Source organism: Neospora caninum, chromosome IX, assembly GCF_000208865.1.
Source record: "Neospora caninum Liverpool complete genome, chromosome IX".
NCBI lineage: Eukaryota > Apicomplexa > Conoidasida > Eucoccidiorida > Sarcocystidae > Neospora > Neospora caninum.
Genome location: NC_018390.1, coordinates 1,565,676 through 1,583,847, shown reverse-complemented (window position 1 = coordinate 1,583,847; position 18,172 = coordinate 1,565,676). Strand labels below are relative to the sequence as shown.

The 18,172-nt window shown below is 55.8% G+C and overlaps 2 protein-coding genes across 2 annotated transcripts; both read right to left on the bottom strand.

Moving 5' to 3' along the window:
- Window positions 1-235: 235 nt before the first annotated feature.
- NCLIV_040420 (oxysterol-binding family protein, related) lies at window positions 236-10,943 on the bottom strand (the record flags this gene model as incomplete). The annotated part of the gene is made up of 19 exons (XM_003880951.1): window positions 236-295; window positions 800-902; window positions 1,151-1,315; window positions 1,559-1,655; window positions 1,983-2,218; window positions 2,332-2,403; window positions 2,775-2,995; window positions 3,649-3,727; window positions 4,199-4,281; window positions 4,633-4,770; window positions 5,107-5,354; window positions 5,458-5,521; window positions 6,169-6,393; window positions 6,647-6,840; window positions 7,218-7,284; window positions 7,798-8,344; window positions 8,850-9,135; window positions 9,571-10,228; window positions 10,707-10,943. The coding sequence occupies 19 exons, from the start codon at window positions 10,941-10,943 to the stop codon at window positions 236-238; spliced, it is 3,780 nt and encodes a 1,259-aa protein (XP_003881000.1).
- A 4,386-nt stretch (window positions 10,944-15,329) lies between these two features.
- Window positions 15,330-17,480, bottom strand: NCLIV_040410 (conserved hypothetical protein; the record flags this gene model as incomplete). Its single annotated transcript, XM_003880950.1, has 3 exons — window positions 15,330-15,415; window positions 15,867-16,022; window positions 16,550-17,480. 3 exons carry the CDS (start codon window positions 17,478-17,480, stop codon window positions 15,330-15,332), a joined length of 1,173 nt encoding a protein of 390 aa, XP_003880999.1.
- Between the last annotated feature and the right edge of the window lie 692 nt (window positions 17,481-18,172).

Here is an 18,172-nt window from a genome sequence, read left to right as displayed (position 1 = left end):
CGCTCGTGTCACAGTTGGATTGAAAACGCTCAGGACTTGCGCCGCGGTCCAAATTCTTGTACCTCGCCTACAGAATCTTGGAGAACCCACACAGCAGACCCGCACGGAGTCGGTCCGAGTCGTCTGCGGTCTTCCCCGGCGCTCCTCAGGGTAGTCGGTCGGACACACCAGCTCCGCACGTTCCGGCTCTCTGGCTTGTGTGACGAAGCGCATTCTCGAGGTAAGAGATCAGCGCCTAGAAGATATCTGGACTGTCGGAGAATCCGGCTTCAGCCTTCGCTTCCCAGTAGCCTCCCTGTGCGACAAAGCCCAGACACCGCCAGTTTCATGATGTTCGTCAGTTCATGGACACACGTCTCGATCGTCCGTGTCACACCCGCGTCTCACATTCCGCATCAGAAGCTTTCGTGGGAAACGCGCGGTCGGCAGTGAAGCGCAGATGAACTCCTGCAATGTGGAACTTGCTCGGCCGCTCCACTTTGTGTCTCTCAAGCACCCACGACCGGTAAAACCATGCGTCCACATGACGCATCTCTGATGCACGGGAGCACGCGGCATTCATGACGTTCACACCCCGATGGCGCCCCCGGCGCTATCGGCGTAGGAATTCTGAGAAACGTTTTGTCCAAAGAGAGCCGAAACCCACGGGTGGGGCAGCGTGACCCCCGGTTCCTTTCGATTCTTTGGCAGATCTGAAATCCTTCTCATGTGTAGGCAGTACCCCAGATCATGAACGGAGCACGCGCAGAAGAGACGAGAAGACAAGAAAGCCTAGCACCTGTCCACAGTATCTCGTTACCTTGTAGATCCACGCGGGTTCGTGAGTGATGGGGTCTTCGCCCTTGGCGAACCAGAGCGGATCGTAGTCCTCCTCGCCCCGGGGCCGGAGTCGCGCCGCGCTCCTGAATGACACGGGTGAGAAGAAGGATTCAAACGCAGAGACTGAGAGACGACAGCGCACGCACGATTTTTAGGTTGCGCGCGTGTCCACGCAGCACCTTCAATCGCGGTCACCCCCGTGACCAGTGCAGGCACCTGTTACAGTGAATCGACGGCCTGGAACGGCACGACGCGCAGCTCCTCTCGCGAGGCCGTGCGCATGCGCCATGGCTCCTATGCAGCTCATCCAAAAAGGTGAGACGAAACGTACCTCTGTTTCTCTTCCAGTCGCGTCTTCTCCTCAATCGCTTCCTCGACGCGTCCCTCCTCGTAGAGTTTCTGGTCGGGACGGAAGCGAGAGTCTGTTGGAGCGACGACTGCGCCCTTCTCAGGGTCGTACTCGTCAGTGATTTCATTCAGTTCCATCGTAAGGTACCTGGGAAAAAGAGGCCCAAGACACCCCCCAGACGCATGGCCGGCTTTCCTTTTTTGCGTTCACGATACGCCGCTCTCCCAGACGCTCACGGCCTCGTCTGCCTCCCTGCTGCCTGTCCTGTGTCTACGACGGCCGCAAACCTGCCGGCAAAGCTGCAGTTCGCTGAGCTAAGGGAGGACAAAACTCCTGACTGCGTTTCTGTTGTACTTTCCCACATGTCAGCTGAACAGACAAGGGACGCACCCAAAGCCGTAGTAGGCGTCAGAGTGCGCGGGGCGCACTGCAGGTCGCCAGATCAGCCGCCGGGAACCTTCTTTCACGGGTATCGTGTCCCACATGCCTGCACAGACGAAACACGACAAGGGGAAAGACCGCTCAGAAAACGGCGGATGCGCGCAGAGGTTTTTAAGCTAGATGCAGACCAAGACAAAAACCTGGGTTTCGCTCCTACGTGACGCGCAACAAGCAGTCCCCGCCCGTGTCTCAACCCTTCCTCGTGTGTCTGGCGCCTTATCCTGTTGTCTGCTGTTGAGCTTACAACGCCGCGTCGCATGCGCATGCGGGGACACCGACGTCGTCCCGCAAAAAGCGGAGCGAGCGCTCAGGGTTTCTCCCGGCCACCACCCTAGAGAAAAGCTGAAACTTCTCCGAAAGCGCTCCTTCTCACCTTGAACAAGATGCTGGAGTTTGTTGTCTGGGCTGTCGGAGGGCGGCGGCCCCTCTGAACGCCAGTAGTCCCGCATTGAAGAGCCGGGGACTGGCTGCGGCGCGTTGGGAGCGGCTCGGCACTGCTCGTATTCTTCCACGTACAACGCATGCGACCAGCTGCCTGAGAGGCGATACACCGGCCGGCCAGCCGCGGAGAAGACGATCGCCCGAATCATGTGCATCGACTTGTCCAACCTGACAGACACGACGCGCGGAGGCAGCAACAAATGGCCGAAAAATCCGTGAGGGGGGCGGCGCAGCTCCTCTGCGAGCAGGATGCGAGAAACGCGAGTTCAGCGACCCCTTACCAGCCTTTTCGGAGGAACTGAATGATGCTGTAGTCGCCTTTCTTCTGATTCTGAATGAGAGTCGTGCCGTCCCTGAGCGCAGTTCAGACACACCAAACCACCCAAGCTCCATACACAGATATGACTCTGTAACCAGCTGCACTCACTCACATAAACACATACACAGACGAACCTAGTCACATGTAGACTAGGAAATCTGTCGGCCTTTTCCAAACGCAAACAAACCAATTCCAGAATGTATATATATATATATATATATATATATACCTGCGCAGTAGGAGGCATATATATATATATATATGCCGGTGTACCGATGTAGGTTTTTATCCTCGTTGGATCGATGTGAACGGTGATTCAGTTCAGATGTCTTGGGGGTCGAGAGTCGGTACCGTGAGGCGACCCGCCACGGTTTCTCGCCCTGGGCTCTCGCCGTATACGCTTACACTTCGGCCCAGAGTTTTCCCCAGATGACGTTGTGGACGAGGAGTTTGACCCGGCGATACGTGTAGTGATCGTCGACGCTTGGAAAGACAACGTGGACGGTGCCGGGTGTCGTGACTTCCAAGGACTTGCCGGTGAACCGATTGCGCACGACGACGTCGCCCCAACAAAGGAAACGGTCGTTCGACACGTGGTACGCCGTCCGTGGCGGGTGGTGTCCCACCTGCAAAGCGAACGGGAACAGAAGAACCGAACACACCGTACGGATACACACACACACACACACACACACGGCTCAAATGCCCTCTTTGCACGCAGACCCAGGGCGCATCCCACGCACATATGTATGATTATATGCATCGGAGGAGCTAGGAAGAACAGAGACGAAAAAACCGCTCGTGTGCAGGACAGGGAGGCCTGCACGTGCACACGGATCTCCAGCCTCCTTACAGACACGTTTATATATATATATATATATACATTATATGTATATATATATATATCGATAGATAGATAGATGCACATGTGTCCAGAATCGTACACAGCTTGTAGCGGCGGATTTGATCAATCCTCTTGCATCAGCACGAACCTTCTACGCTGTTCCTTCCTCACTCATACACGCCCGTAGGCACTGAGCGAGGGCGACAAAGAAAGAGCGGAACCTCAATCCCCCGGGGGGACTTGAGGCGACAGGACAGAGAGCCCCAAGCCGGAGACAAGAACGGACGATCACGAACAAAATCAAGACCGTTAACAAAAAACGGAGCTGAGAAGTCGGCAGAGAAGCGGTGGCGCACGCAGCAGTCAGAGAGTCTCCGGACAGTGGTAAACAGATCGGCCGATCCAGTAGACACTCAACCACAAAAAAAGACGAACTTGCTCGGCGATGAAATTGTAGCCGCGATGTGTGAATTCGAATGTCTCTCCGAGAAGGGGATTAAACGGTTTGTAGGTTCTGTGGAGGAACATCACGCAAGGCAAACGCGACGGCGCAAAGACTGGAACAGCAGCTACCGGTCAGAGATTCAAACAGAACCTAGTATACCCCAGAAACAAGACAACGGGGAGAGGGACATACAGATACAGAGAGAGACGCTAAGGGAGATGGAAGAAGATAGAGCGTCTACGAAGGGCTGTGAAGAAAAAGAAGAGCTTCTGGCGAAGGCCTTGCCCCACGATAAACATGTGAATTAAAAAAAACAATTGGTCAGCCGCTGCTGCTCCTTCACGTTCGGTAAGATGTTTTCTTCCTTTTTCTGCTAAATGGAGCCTTCGTCTCCTGCCTCTCTCATCCTTTCCGGTGTCCTTCTATCCTACGCAAACCCGTCTCGTTGCGTCGCACTCTCCGGTTCTTTCCTCCTTTTTGCCTCCTTTATTCTCGTCCTTTCTCCGGCCCTACTCACTCGCAGCACCGCCTCGGACCTACCTGCCAGTAGCAGAAGCGTAGGGTGATATCGCAAAGAGCGTGACAAGCAAAAGACGGTCGACAGGGTCGGGGAAGAGCGAAGCCTGCAGAGATTCCCGGTGATCCACCGCATAACTCGAAATATATCTCCGGCCGTAAATGCATAAATGTATAGGTACATATATGTACACACGTATATATATATATATATATATTATCAGGGAGATACGCACTGACTAATAAGAGGACTGTAACCAAGGTCCATAGAGAGAAAGACACTCCGCGGATACGCATGCGATTCCATATGCGTTATGTACATGAAGATATATATATATATAATGTATATACATCTTTCTATCTATGTATATGTATGTATATACGTGTAATGAATGGGATTGTGGGTGTGCGGCTATGAAAGGTGTCTTTGACTCCTTTCTTGGTGGCTGGAGACATACCGCGTGGACAAGATCGGCATACTGGAAGTCCTCGAGGAGTCTCTGTAGGAAGGAAGTTGGTTCGTTGAAATAGACCGGCATGCTGATGCGGCTCAAATCTTTGCCGATGCAATCCTTCAAAATAGACCAAAGACCCACCTGCAGCACCAGACAGGCGCCACGCAACACGACTTATCGTCAGTTTCCTCTCCTTTTTGCATGTTTTATACACTTCAAAGCAACCTATTTTAGGAAGCCTGACTCCTGCCGGCACTCCGAACCTGTCGCCTTCCTTCCCTTGTGCGTCTCTGCTGTTCCCTTGAGACAGGTCTATTTTTAAACGCCTTCGTTTTCGAACCCGCAAACCGTGAAACAGAGAAAAAACTGGAGCCGTCGCGGCATGTGCTGCTCTGTCGCTTCGGCCTGCTACCCTCGCCGATATCTCGCCTGTTCGTTTGTCTTTTTCTTCCGTTTCTTCTCTCGAGAGATCCGCACTTTGAATTCCGTTCGCGGCTTCGACAGCGCCGTGCGCCGCTGCGGCATGACGCCGCCCAAACGCCCGGCAGAGGCTTCCAGGAAGTTCAAGATGGGAGGCACGTCAGACGGAAAGAGCAGAGAGAGCGCGTAGTAGGCCGGTGACTTGACAGGCACGAGCGTGTTCGACGGCTCCTCTCCCTTCTTCATCGCTTCCGCACCTGACGCAGTCGCCCGCGCAGCAGCCGACGCAGCCGTCGATCCGGAACCTGTAAACAGGTGAGAGAAACCGAACCGAAAGTGCAGCTGCCGCGCGGAAAGGAAAAGCGCGACAGCAAGCTCGCAATGCGCTTTGTGCTCCGGTTCACTCACCCAAGTCCTCGGGACTCTCGGGCACGGCAGGCGGCGGCGGGAGATCTTGAGGCGAGCCGTAGGCCTGAGGGGACAGAAGAGACAACAACAGAAGTTCCATTACGCATTAAGGGGGGAAGCGCAACGAGATCCACCGCCTGTCGATAGAGGGGCCTTTCCAACCACGGAACGACGTCGGTCTACTACGACGAAATGCTTCGCCTGCGGCCGCCCACCCTCTATTTTTCTGGAACTCTCTCTCCGTAGCTCGCCCGATGCATCCATGTGAAAGGCCACCTTTCTAAGGAGTCTCTTGGCAACGGAACATGGCTGGCGTTTCAGCGTAGGGATACCACACTCTCGCGATCTACCTATCTTCCGATGTATCTGCGTCTATGTAAATACGTTTTCACGTCAGAGACGTCCCCTGCGCAAAGCAGCGGTTTTCTTTCCTGTGCAACGAGTCGAGGAGCTGTGCTGCCTCGCCTCATACATTGAAGCCTACCTTTGCAGTTTCACAGCCAACGTAAAAATATACACACCGGCAGTCGCAAGCGATTCTACACGATCGCTGCCATCTGCCTGCGCATAAGTATATATGTAAATAAACGTATATGCGGAGAACCATAAAAGGCGACACGTGTGTGTCAAAGGCCACCGCTGCTGCGAAATCCACTGCGCCACTGTTCTCGCAAACACTTTCACCGCCATTTTGTTTCCTCATCAACGAACCTCCTGGTCTTCGCATTCGAAGAACTCGACGTCGTCGTCGTCTTCTTCTCCTGAACTCGAAGACAGCTGGTGATCCGTCTCCAACGGGACCCCGGCGCCTCCTCGCGGCGGGGCGCTGGCGCCTTGGGCCAAAGCGGAGACACTCGCGCCTGCAGTTGTCCCTCCGGCGCCTGAGCTTTGGGCCCCGTCGGGCAGTGCGCCGAGAGCCAGCATGCGTTGCTGGGTCTGAGCAAGAAATGCCAAAGGCAGAAAAAGGCGAAGAAACGAGGCCATGGCCACGCTAAACCTAGAAGCGGGCATGACATGAGTCGCCGTTGCAGAGAACGTAGCTACAAGCATCTGCTCCTGCATGCAAGCGTGCGTCAACCGTACACTGCGTCGCAGATATTCACATGCACACAGACACGAGCGCGCACATACATTTCTGTGCGTGTGCGTTGCGCTTCTTGAACGTCAAAGTTCCGGAACAGACACGTACCTTTTCGAGTTTGTAATTTTGTTTGGCCATCGACCTCAGAGACTTCTCGAGCTGTCTCCTTTGCGAGTTTTCCTCCGCCAGAAGCGCCTCGGTCGTGCTGAAGTGACGCTCGACGGTCACCTGGAGACTGTCGATTTTCTGAAGGAGTGCAACCAACTGCCGCTTAAGCTCGTGGGCCCCGGTCCCCGCTGAGCCTGGAAACACACGGAAGAACCCATTATATCTCATCGATTCAACCCGGAACAATCTGCCTGTCTCAAACAGGGAACGCCCTGCACTGCAGATTCCAATGGACACTTTCCGTTTTATAAAATATCGAGACAGTCGGAAGCATGCGCGTGAACCGCGAGGACGTACACCTCATCTCGCCACCTGGACCAAGACGCTCACTTGACACAGCGGTAGATATCAACCGATGCGCCGCCAAAACACAGTCAAGGAATGGTAAACCAATATACATATATATATAAGAGGTTATAACAGGTAGGCAGATATAAACCTCTAACCGACTTTCCACGTGTAAATATACGTATATATAAATGCACAAAGGGGTTGGTTCTGCTTGACTTACTGCTGACAATGGCGCCGACTTCTTTGAGGGCTCCGGCCTGCAGCGCCCGGATCTCGGCGCTTGTGCTCTGGAGAAGCAAGGGAACGCAAATCAAGAACCGGCGACATCTCTAGACCCCACTCACACTTGCTGGTACACAGAATACCGGTTGACAGCTTGTGGTCGAGAATGCCGGAGGAAGTCGCGACTGCTGCTGCCCCTGCCGACAGAAGCGCCAATGCACAAAGTCTGCTGACTCGGGCTGCTGCGTATGTCCACCTCTCGGCAGGTATCTTTCTTCCAGCGTTGTCCCTTTTTGTGCCGCTGGCGTTTTCATGGCGAAACTCACGTTGCTTTTTTGTCGTTCACCTCCCTCTGCTCCACTACCTGTACAGCTTCCTTCAGCTCCATGACACGGAGCATCTCTGCCCCCCCCCCCCCCCCGTCTGCTTGGCCTAGGCCGACCGTTCAGGCTTCTACGCCGTCCCCGCTTCAGGTGCTCAGCAGCTGCGGGTCCTCTATCTCGGCCTCCTGACGCAGGTTTCTTCTCCAGCTGTATTTCTGTTCGAACAGGAACGGCAACAAGTCCGTTTCGGCTTACCTGGACTTGCTGTCGAGACGCAATAACATTTTCAAGTAGAAGCACGAGGGGACTGCCTTCTTTGCCTAGCCACTCGAGAGAGGCAGAGCCTGTGCTGCCTAGAGACTGCAGCGATGGCGACAGCGGCCCCGACGCATTCGCTGGGGCTCCAGTCCCTGTCGCAGCTCCGACCGCGGTCGTGGAACCCGAGGTGGCTGTCCCCTCCGAGGCGCTAGCTCCGGACCCGCTGGGTGCCGCCGAGGAGCTGGGAGAAGACGCCGAAGACAAGAGCGAACCGCGAAATTTGCTCGTGGCGTACGCCGCCGCGTAGTTCATGCCGGAAGCAACGGCCCCCGCAAGAGCCCCGGCCACGCTGCCCGTGGACGAAGAAAGAAACGATCCAGTGGGCGAGAACTCTTGCGACGAGCCGCGAGGCGGAAGCTGCGCGCCAGGCGGACGCGAAGACGCGAGCGAAGACAGCGAAGACCGAGAGGACAGCGAAGACGAGGAGTGCGACGAACTGGGCGACGCCCCTTGCCTCGCTGGCGACTCGGACGACCCGGATTGGCTGAAGGCATACAAGAAACACGATTTGCATGTGTGTGTGTGTGTCGAGCCAAAACCGCGCTGCGGAGAACATAGTCGAGACGGGGTCATTAAAAGGACATGCATACACGATCGACGCGCTTATGGCCGCGGGTGTGCAGTGCTTCTACTCTGAGTGAACCCGAAGTTCGTTTCTTTGCTCTCCCTCTCTGTTTCTTTCCCTAGCACATGGTCCACCGCCGCGCGTTCTCGACCTCCGATCGCTGTAAACTAATTCCTCTCTTCTTTCGTTTCTCCTCTCTTCCCCCCGCCTCTTTCCCGTTCGTGTCGTTCCCGACGCGCCTGTCCCCCCGCGTTTTTTCTTGCTCCTTCTCCAGCAGCCTCTATTTCTATCCTCCGACCACCACGAACCGTCGCTCCTCGCTGTCTCCTCGCCCCCTTTCTCTCTCGCTTGTCTCCCGTTTCCCGCACGCACACGGATGCAGGAACAAATCGACATTTCCATTGCACTGACGAAAACTCCTCACCCTGCGTCGCCGCGGTGTCGGTCTCCTGATCCAGGCGGCGCGCGGTCGGCAGACCCCTGGCTTCCCGACTGGGCTCCTGCAGCCTCTCGGGGCGGTCGCGGACCGCTTTTCTCCGAGAAGGAAGACAAAGAAGCGAGGGGAAGAGCTGGGTGGCGTGCGCAGTTCAGGAGAGCGCGCTGCGCCTGTTTGAACGCCGCGTACCACAACTGCTTCTCTTCAAGCGTCTCCGTTCGCAGATACAGAGTCTGCTGGTCCACGACCTCGACCTCGAACCGCACTGGATCGTCTGAGACACCAGAACGACGGAGAGTCGGAGCAAAGGCCAGGTGAGAAAAACGAGGGAAGGCAGGAAAACGGAGAGGCGCAGAGCAAAAAGCGGAACGCGGAGCTACACACGCGGCACGTCGTTTCCCTGCGCGTGACCAAAAGGCGAGACGCGACGCCTGGGAGACAACATGACAGAAACCCAAAGAGATGGGAGTGTCTTTGGCGATTCGACAGAAATACCCGTTTTTATTCAAAGTACGCGTACGCGAGGGTTGTACATCCTGAGGGGCTCCTAGTTGCTTAGTTCCAAGACTTCTTGCTCTAGTCGTCACAGCGGAAAGTCGCGACGGGCAGAGTCACTCTTGCCTTCCCGCACTACCTGTGCGAAGGTCGACAGCCAAGCGTCTTCGCACGTGTGCCTCATTCCGGCACGGCCGCGCGTTCCCAGACTTACACGGACAGAGGCGAATGACGCACTGGTTGAGCATGAAGACTTCCTTGGGCGGCGCGCCTTTCTGCACGGAATACTTGAAGAGCCCCGGCATCACGTAAAAGTATCTCGGTCGCCAGCTGGACACAAGATTTGTCCACTTTTGCAGCCAGCCCTGCTGAATGACGCTGTTCAGGAACTTGGAGGACGACTGGGGCGAGCCTGTGTAGTACCCGACTGCCCCGCAAGGCCGCGGGCCCCCCGCCGCATGCACCTGCCGCGGCGCCTTGAGGCTCTCGTTTCCAGAAGCCGCCAGAGCGCGTCGAGACGCGAGAGACGCAGGCCGAGAAGACGCCTGCTTGCCGGGGCGTGTGCGCGGGCCGGAAGCTGCACTGTGGCGCAGTCGCGCATCAGCGAGAAAGGCAGATGTCAGAGGAGTCGCTGACAAATCTGATGGCGAGGGAGGAGGATTTCCCGAGGCAGCAGAACACAGAGGTGAAGACGAAGCGCCGGTAGACGGACACGGAGGCTCAGGAGGCGCCCCAGTCGCGGAAGGCGAGCCCAGAGGAACGGGCGATGCCGGTCGCGAAGGCGAGACAGACGACGCGAGCGATCCGGAGCCGCCAAAATGGGAAGCATTCGGTGGCGGGGACGGATTCTGGGGCCTCCACAGCGCCGATGGCTGAACAAAAGAGACGGATAAGGAACCACACACGGTGAAGGCGAGGCAGCCTGCCGCACACGTCGAAGGGACACAGAGACCCCGGCACGCACTCGATCTCCTCTGCGGACACTGCTCAGCACGCCCTGCAGTCTCTCGCCTCCTGGCGCATATATGTTGTAAAGGCCTATCTCCAAGCGATTCGTGCGAGACACAGCTGCTGTGACAAAAGAATGCACGCATTAATATCGTTCAGGTCGGTCCGACCTACATGCAGAATCACAGTGAACAATTTGAAATTTCATCGTGTAAGGGGATAACGACACAAACATGCGCACATGTAACAATATATATATATATATATAGCTTTTCAAGTGTTTGCGAATTGACGCCCTTCCTTGCGACTAGCGTAGACTTCTGTCCTTGCCTGTCCTCTGGGCTGGCTTCCTTTGCTGGGTATTGCGTGGGGGAAGTGCTTCTGGCGACTTTCGTCTCGGACGTCTTGCTCTGTTTGTTCTTGGCCAGTTTTTTGGTCTTCCCTCGAAGTTGGCGCCGCTTCTTGGTCCTCTTCCGTAGGTGGACCACCATAATGTGGAGGCAGAGCAGGAGCGGCAGAACCTCGAGGAGACGCCGAGGCGGGAGAAGATGCAAGGTGAGGAGAGCCTTCGGAGTCGTCCGGTGAGCTGGGAGACGCAAGGGGTCGGACCCTCGGCCCGGCGCCAGTCGCATGACTCATCTTTTTGTGGGCTGTGTCGAGATCTGTCTGGTTGGCGAAATGAGGAATTCCCTCCCTCCGCATTCTCCTCGGTTCAGACTCTCCCGAGCGGCTGCGCGGAAGATGCGTCCTCGCGGAGCACCCCGAAACAGACACGAGCAAAGAGAGTGCGAGCAAGCGCTGACGAGTCGGGTCAGGGATGATAGAGAAAGAGGGTTAACAAAGTGGAGAACTGAAGAAATCTGGCCTGGTTAAAAACTGAAAAGAGCGGAGAAGCCTAGAAGAATCGTCTCTTCCGGTCTTTTCTGGCATTCGGCCACCAGACGGTTTCGGATCTTGCAGCTCCGGTCAGTGCAGAACCTCCTTTCGCTGACCGCCTGCTGGCACCTCTGTGTGTGTACATACACTTGAAGCTGGAAACGAAACGGGAAGAAATCGCATGGACACAGCGACGGAGGTTTGCGGCTCTCCAGAGACATACGCAAACGCGTAGCATTTGTCCGTGGGTCCGCTCCCTGCGTGTACGCGCCTCTCACACACCTATCTGTAGACGAAAACGCGTCTTCCGCCAACTCTTGCAGAGGATGTGGCGGTTTGAATAGGGCAGTCGGGGGCTTCCTCGGTTCCACTTCGGCGTTGACAGGAACCTCGAGAAGAACCCGCAGAATGGAAAAAGTTACGTCGTGAGAGGAGGCACGAGCGAGCGCAGATGCATGTTGGAAGAAAATGTGTGTCCTTTGTGAGGAACCTAGACAGCAGGTAAGACGCAGCGCTCGGGAACGGAAGTCGGATTTCGGAGGTGACTTTGTTACTAGAGATTAGAAGCGCAGAGTCAGGGGAGAACTCTTGAAGACGACGGAGAAACAGAAAAAGAACGGCAACTGTCTGTGAACGATCCGAAGAGGCATTTAACATCCTCGTCCAGAGGGTGCGTATTAAAAAGAAGGGACAAAATGTGCACGATGACTTCCTCTACCAACTCTCACATTCGTCTTTTCTTGGCATGCGCCGAGAGACTAGCCGTCCACCTCTACGCTCAGACGGCCCCCAGGAGAACTCGGCACGGTGTTGGGTCGCTTCTGTTTGGCGCGAGTGGCGCCGAAAACGCGCGACGCCTGTTTTTTTCGGAAAGGCAAGACCGCAAACAGCTATGGTTTGTCTTTAAAAAGAAGTCCCAGGAACAATCGGAATACCTATGACCTGAAGAGGCGCAGAAAAAAGGAACAGGTTTCTTATCCGCCCCCCTCCATCCCAGTTTTCCAAGGAGCCAGATATCGCATGCGAGTTTTTGGCAAGCTCGTGTGCTGCGGAGCTATTCCCGAGGAGGGAGACTGCGAGTTCTCTCTCCTTTTAGTCCTTGCCTCTCCAACCAGAAAACGCTGAGTCTCCCTGTGTGTGCTGACTACCAACGTCAACTGTCAAACACGGGTGTTCTGGGGTTGCCTTGTCTTGCGAACCACGGGCGACAAAGAAACGTGCCATATCTTTGTCTTGGAGAGGAGTCAGGCCCCGGCCGTGGGTACTCTTAAACAAAGGGTCGGCGCCTGTTCGTATGCAGCCACGCGCGTTTCCTTGAGGAGCAAACGTCCAGTTGTGAGGAACCCGCGGCACTCGCTCCGTCGGGGAACTCCCGGAAGTTGGTGCGCAACGGGACTCTGTGTTAGAAAGCCGTTGAGGGGCGTAAAGTGGAGGTGTTCCAAGACGCAGAAAACCGCGTAGCATTCAGATTGGCTCTGTAATGGTCAAAGATGGGTTTGGCAGCTTTGCAGAATACCTCGAAAGTGAGGCCCAGGCGCATGCTTGCTTCACACAGCTCTAGCAAGAGAGGAAGGCAGGCGGGTAGTGCTCGAAAGAAAGGGGATCTTCCGGCTGAAACAGTAGCTGGAAAAAGGAACCTTTAAGTGCGAAACAACTTCCAGTGGAAACGCCCGCGACAGTTTTCCAGCATACCACGAAGGAAAACACGATCTCGATCATTTGTGCGTTGCGTCCGGGCACCCCGGCTGGCCGCCATCAGCGATACCTGCAGGGGTTCTCGAGACGCTCGACGTTCCCCAGCTGTTGGCCGAGAATGGCCCAGAATAGAGAAACAAACGTTGAGCGCACACGCGTTTCTGATCCCTCTGATTGGAGTGCCAGGGTACTTGGACACCATTCTCCCGTATCTCGTAATTTGGTAGTGGATCATCCCACAACGCTCGGAACAAACTTCCAAAGCCGCGTTCTGTAGTCGAAGCCCATCCGGTGACATCTGGTCTCGTTTCGGCCATTCACTAGCGCTTGCCGATGTTCGAGAAGAAAACGGTGATGTCCCCCAAGCGTGGCGCCTGCACCATTCGAGTCTCTTTTGCCATCCAAGCGACCGGTGTGGTATTTCAGGAAGGGCCGACACCCCTCCCCGCTCTCCCTCGTTTGACTTATGAGGCTTCTCTCGTTCTTACTGTCATTAAAAGGTTCGGACGCGTACGACGACCTGTCGGCTGTTTCCTGTTATGCAGATACGCTCTTGAATGTTGACGACTGTATACGCTGTCGAGAGGAACAGTCAGTGAAATCCGTCTCTCCCTCTCTGCCGCCCGTGCTCATCTTACTGTGATCGGTCACTCGTCCAGTTGGCCAGCAATGCCGGGTAGCAGAAGTCGCCCTTTTCACTCTTCTGTTCCACACTTCCTCATCCACAGATTGCGGGATTCGCTCAAAAGGCGCGAACCCCTCCAGGTTTTCCCAGTTTCAAAGGCAGTGCCCGACCATAGCGTTATCAACATCCTTTCCTTCTCGAAGACGAATGGGGGGAACGACCGTTTGCTGACCCACGAAACAGGCATAGCCACCTGTCTATATCTGCCAGTATAAATGCGTATGCATATGCATATCTACATAGCGATATAGATATGAATTGTGTTTGGTGCCCGTGATGTTGCGGCTTTCCAACTCGAGATGCCTGCGGCCGGGGCAGTGAAACGACATTCCCTGGTTCTGACCATGCTTTAGCTGTCTTGCCGCTGCATTGCGGGAGAGGGTAAGCGGGTAAGGAGAGGTCTGGGCGGGAAGCAACCCAACTCGTCGCGTCTCTGCGAGACTTGCAAGAAGCTGTAGTACCAGCACTCGGCGCATTCGCACATTTCAGTTCACGCACCAGGGTACAGCGGTGGCTTTCCAGCATTCTCCTCTTTGTTTTTTGAACGAGAGCGAATCCCGAAATTTGAAATTCTTAATTACTAACGAAAAAGAGTTTTATTCAATAGAGCTCCTACTTTTTACATAGTATGAATATACAAACATTTAAAACTACCGCTGTCAGTAAGGCAATGTCAGGGGCCCTAACATGTGGGTACACAGCGCCTGCGATTCCGATATTACATGGAGAGCTCTTCACTCCGCCAGTGTCTTTTCCTACGTTCGCCTGGCTGTCTGTCGCACGTGATACGAGCGGGGACGGTGCGGCGCCTCCTGTGCCTCGCTGAAATGAGCCTACTGGAAAACTCATCCAGATGGAGCTTTGCAGCGAAGTGGTGGAGATTCACTTCCCACACGGTTTCTGGAGGATGCCCGTAAAGAAAAGGACACACCACCAAACACCACGCCACGTAGAAAACACGTCTACATTCATATGTGAAGGAACGCGGCTTTAAACAATCCCGTTTACTGTGTTTTTCACACGCTTGGCACAGACACGCACACACACCATATAGCTGCTTTGTCATAGGTGACGAAAAAGCCTGCCTCACACACCATCTGTATGTCGTAGAGGCAGATACATATTTGAATGTACGTGGACAAACAGACTCACACTCGTGTATGCATTGCGTTTCGCCTTTTTCGTCGAGTCCTCCCTCTCGCCATTTGCACACCAGCGCTGGATTCTCTCCCTTCGTCGCAACTTGCGCTCTCGGGCTATACCAACTACGGACTGAAGAAAGAGCATTTCGTGTCGGGTTTAGTTGACACGCGAAAAACACACAGCGCTCCCCCCTTCAGACCTGCTGGCTTCATCGGCGCCACGCGGTTTCCTCGTCTTCTCGTTCCACAGGCTCTCTGTACTTCTTCCCGTCTGCTCTGCCGTAGCTTTTTTACGGTACAGCCTCTCCTCACCCTCCTCCGCATCCTCTTTCCTCCTTTTGCTACACCCACCTGACCGTCAAAATCATCCCATCTTCGTGCGTTGCTTGCCTTCTCTCTCGCGTTGTCCCCGCGCTTTCACCAAGCTAACTGCCTTTCTGTACCTCCTTTTCAAAGAAAGAATTGCCATTCAGTGTCTCGGCCTCTCTCCACCATTCTCTCTCTCCCGCAAACGCATACCTACACTACTATATATATATATATATATATATATATATATATAGCTCCCTGACGTCTTGGTCTCCGGACTCTTCGTCTCCCGTGAGTGTCTTTTTTCTTCGGCGCTTCCTAGCAAGCAAGAGCCACAAAGCCTGCATGTTCGATGATCTCAGCCGCTTCTTCCAGTTCCTTCAGCGCAGCCTCCAACTGCTCCTCTGCATGCGCAAGCACACCAACCCAGCAACAGCACACTGGCGTCGCGCATGCAGACACGGCCCCATTGGTTCTCGGGTTCAGCGTTTTGCAAGAGACGAAGCGTGATTTACTAAGCTGCAGGAACGTGCACGTTTAACAGCTGTCTTTGCAATTCGAGAGACAGCAAAACCAGCCGGAGAACAACCGGGACACCCATGAGAAGGTGCGCGCGAAAACGAGTCTCGTCCCAGCCCGAGCCGCGACGCAAAAGAAGGCGAAGAGAGAGGAACAAACACTCACCTTGGTTCCTCTTGCGAAAGGCCGATGAACGCCCACAGGCTGCTCTTTTAACAGGCTGAAGAGCATCGCCAGTCCCGTCCCTCGCGCCTGTCTCGCCTCGACGTGTGTGGAAACTTGCAGCGGAGACAGACACCCCTCGCCTGTGTTCTGCTTTTCTTCTGGCGTGCTTACCCGTGCATGCGCGGTTCCGTCGCAGCGCTTCAGCCTTCACCGTGGCCCTCGGCGCGCGTTTCGCCCCCCCGCCTTGCGTGAGGAGAATCAGAATGATCTCGCGCTGGACAAGGTCCTCGATGTGGCCGTAATCTGCCAGCAGCTTCTGCGCCTCCTCTGCAGCGGACAGAGTGAAGCGCCAAGGCACAAAGGGACACATTAGCCAAAGCCGCGAGAGTTCAGGTTCCACAGCGGCACACCTTGCCTTCGTTTGTCTCGCTTCTCAAGGTTGAAAACACAGCCGCTCCAGCGCACACGCCGCGACCGCTCCCTGGCAGAGGTTCTGACCGCATGCACGGACACGTCTGAAAGAGCACCAGACACCTCGGAAGCCTGCGCCACCAAGCGCGGCGGTTGGCGCTGTTTTCAAGGAGCGAAAAGCTATCGCAGTGTCTCTACGGCGATGTGGGAGCTCTCGGATTGAGTGTCTCCACTGCAGGCGCCCAACTGTCTGCCTCGCGTTCTGACGTTTCTGTCTCGTTTCCTTTCTTCAGCCGCTGGCCTCTCTCTCTGCGTGGCGACCCGATACCTTCTCTTCGCAGAGTCCTTGTCAACTCCCGCGCACACTCATCCCCGCCCCGATTTGTGGAGTCTCTGTCGCTGTCTCTCCACAATGGGTCTTCTCGCTTTGCACCCTCGCTCACCGGGGGACAGATGCGCCGTCGCCTCCGTTTCGCCGTCGCCTTCGTGCTTCGTTTCTGCTTTCGCGTCTTCGGTCTTGATCTTCTTGACGGCTTGGTCGCCCTCAGGCTTCACCTCCTTCTCTTCCTGCGCCTGCAGTGTGCCGCGTCTCGCGGCGAACGTCGCGGCTGCGTGCGCGACCGCTGCAGGGTGGAGGAGGACGAATTCCGCGGGGTCTTTGATGGGCGAGCAGGCCGACGCCGAGAGGGACACCTCGCCCTTCAAGTCCGTCGACACGCCTGCGGCGATGCGCACGAGGGATCCGACCTCGAGGAAGCGCTTCTTCCCACTCAGAACCTGGACAGCTTCCGCAGTCTGGTTCCGGCTTCCCGTCTCTCCTTCATCGCCATCCTTGCCTGCCTCCCGGGTACCGTTGGCGTCGAGCTCGGGCACCACCACGCCTGCAGCCTCTTCCTCGAAGACACCCCACCACGGTTTGCCGTCGACGACGTCGTACTCGACTTCGACTTGGCCTGTGCCGTCTTCGAGTTTGAAGCGCACGAGCGACGCGAGCTTCTCACACCCTGGAGGCGCAACCCAGCCGCGGAGCCCCACCAGGCCGACGTCGTTGCCATGGAGTCGGAACGCCTTCTTCTCGCTCTTTGTCTCCTCGCCGCCCTCGCGCATCTCCCGCGCGGCGCGGTGTAGCATCCCCACAGTCACGTAGACGAGACCTTCGGCGCCGGAGGCTGCGGTTCCCTGGAAGGAAGGCGAGGCGCGGCTCTGCTTGGTCTGCTGGGAGGGGAGGAGCGAGGGCGAGGCAAACTCTTCGAACGGCTGCGAACTGAAACCTCCGCTCGAACGCCGGGGCATCAGCGCGTCGCCGGCATGTCCGCCAAAATCCCCCCCGAAGGAGGAAGAAAAGAAACTCGACGAGTCGTCGAAAAACGCCATGGCGACGAGAGCAGAGACAGGGACGAGGGAGATGAGAGACGGGGGGAGACGAGCGAGGGGAGGATGGAGAAAAGGTAACTAGGGGATAGACAGGCTCGGACGTGAGGGGAGAAGAGAAACACAAACGGACAGGAGAAAAGGACACAGCACTACAAAAGGAGACACAGGGATTGTGTGAACGAGGCGGGAGAGACGCGGCGCGGCAGCGAAGAGAACCTGGAGGAAAGAGAGGCCGTCCTCGTTGGATTCGCGATTTCTGCCTTGACTTGAACACGCGAGAAGCAGAAAAGCGACCAGCTGAGAGTGCAAAGACTGGATGCGACACGAATGCGACGGCGTGCGGTTCAAGAGCGCAACTGGCGAACCAGAGGACGGAGCAAAGGACAGAAGAGAGTGTGTGCGGTTCCCAGTAGAGGCATCTTCACGGAACCTCCGTCTGAACCTCGGGTTCCTTTCCTTCGCAACATGCACGCAAACAAAGCAGAGATTGCCGGAGAGCTTCAAAGTGGAACAAGCGGCCGAGACGCGAAAGACACAACGCAAAGCGGCGCAAGGGTGTGCGTACAGCCCGGAGAGGCCGCGGCGGCGAGGAGGCAGAAGCGCAGAAGAGATACCGCGAGACGGTGCGGTTGCTCCAGAGGAGTTTGCCGAACGAGCGCGATGGAAAAGAAAGTCCAAAAAAAAGGAGACGG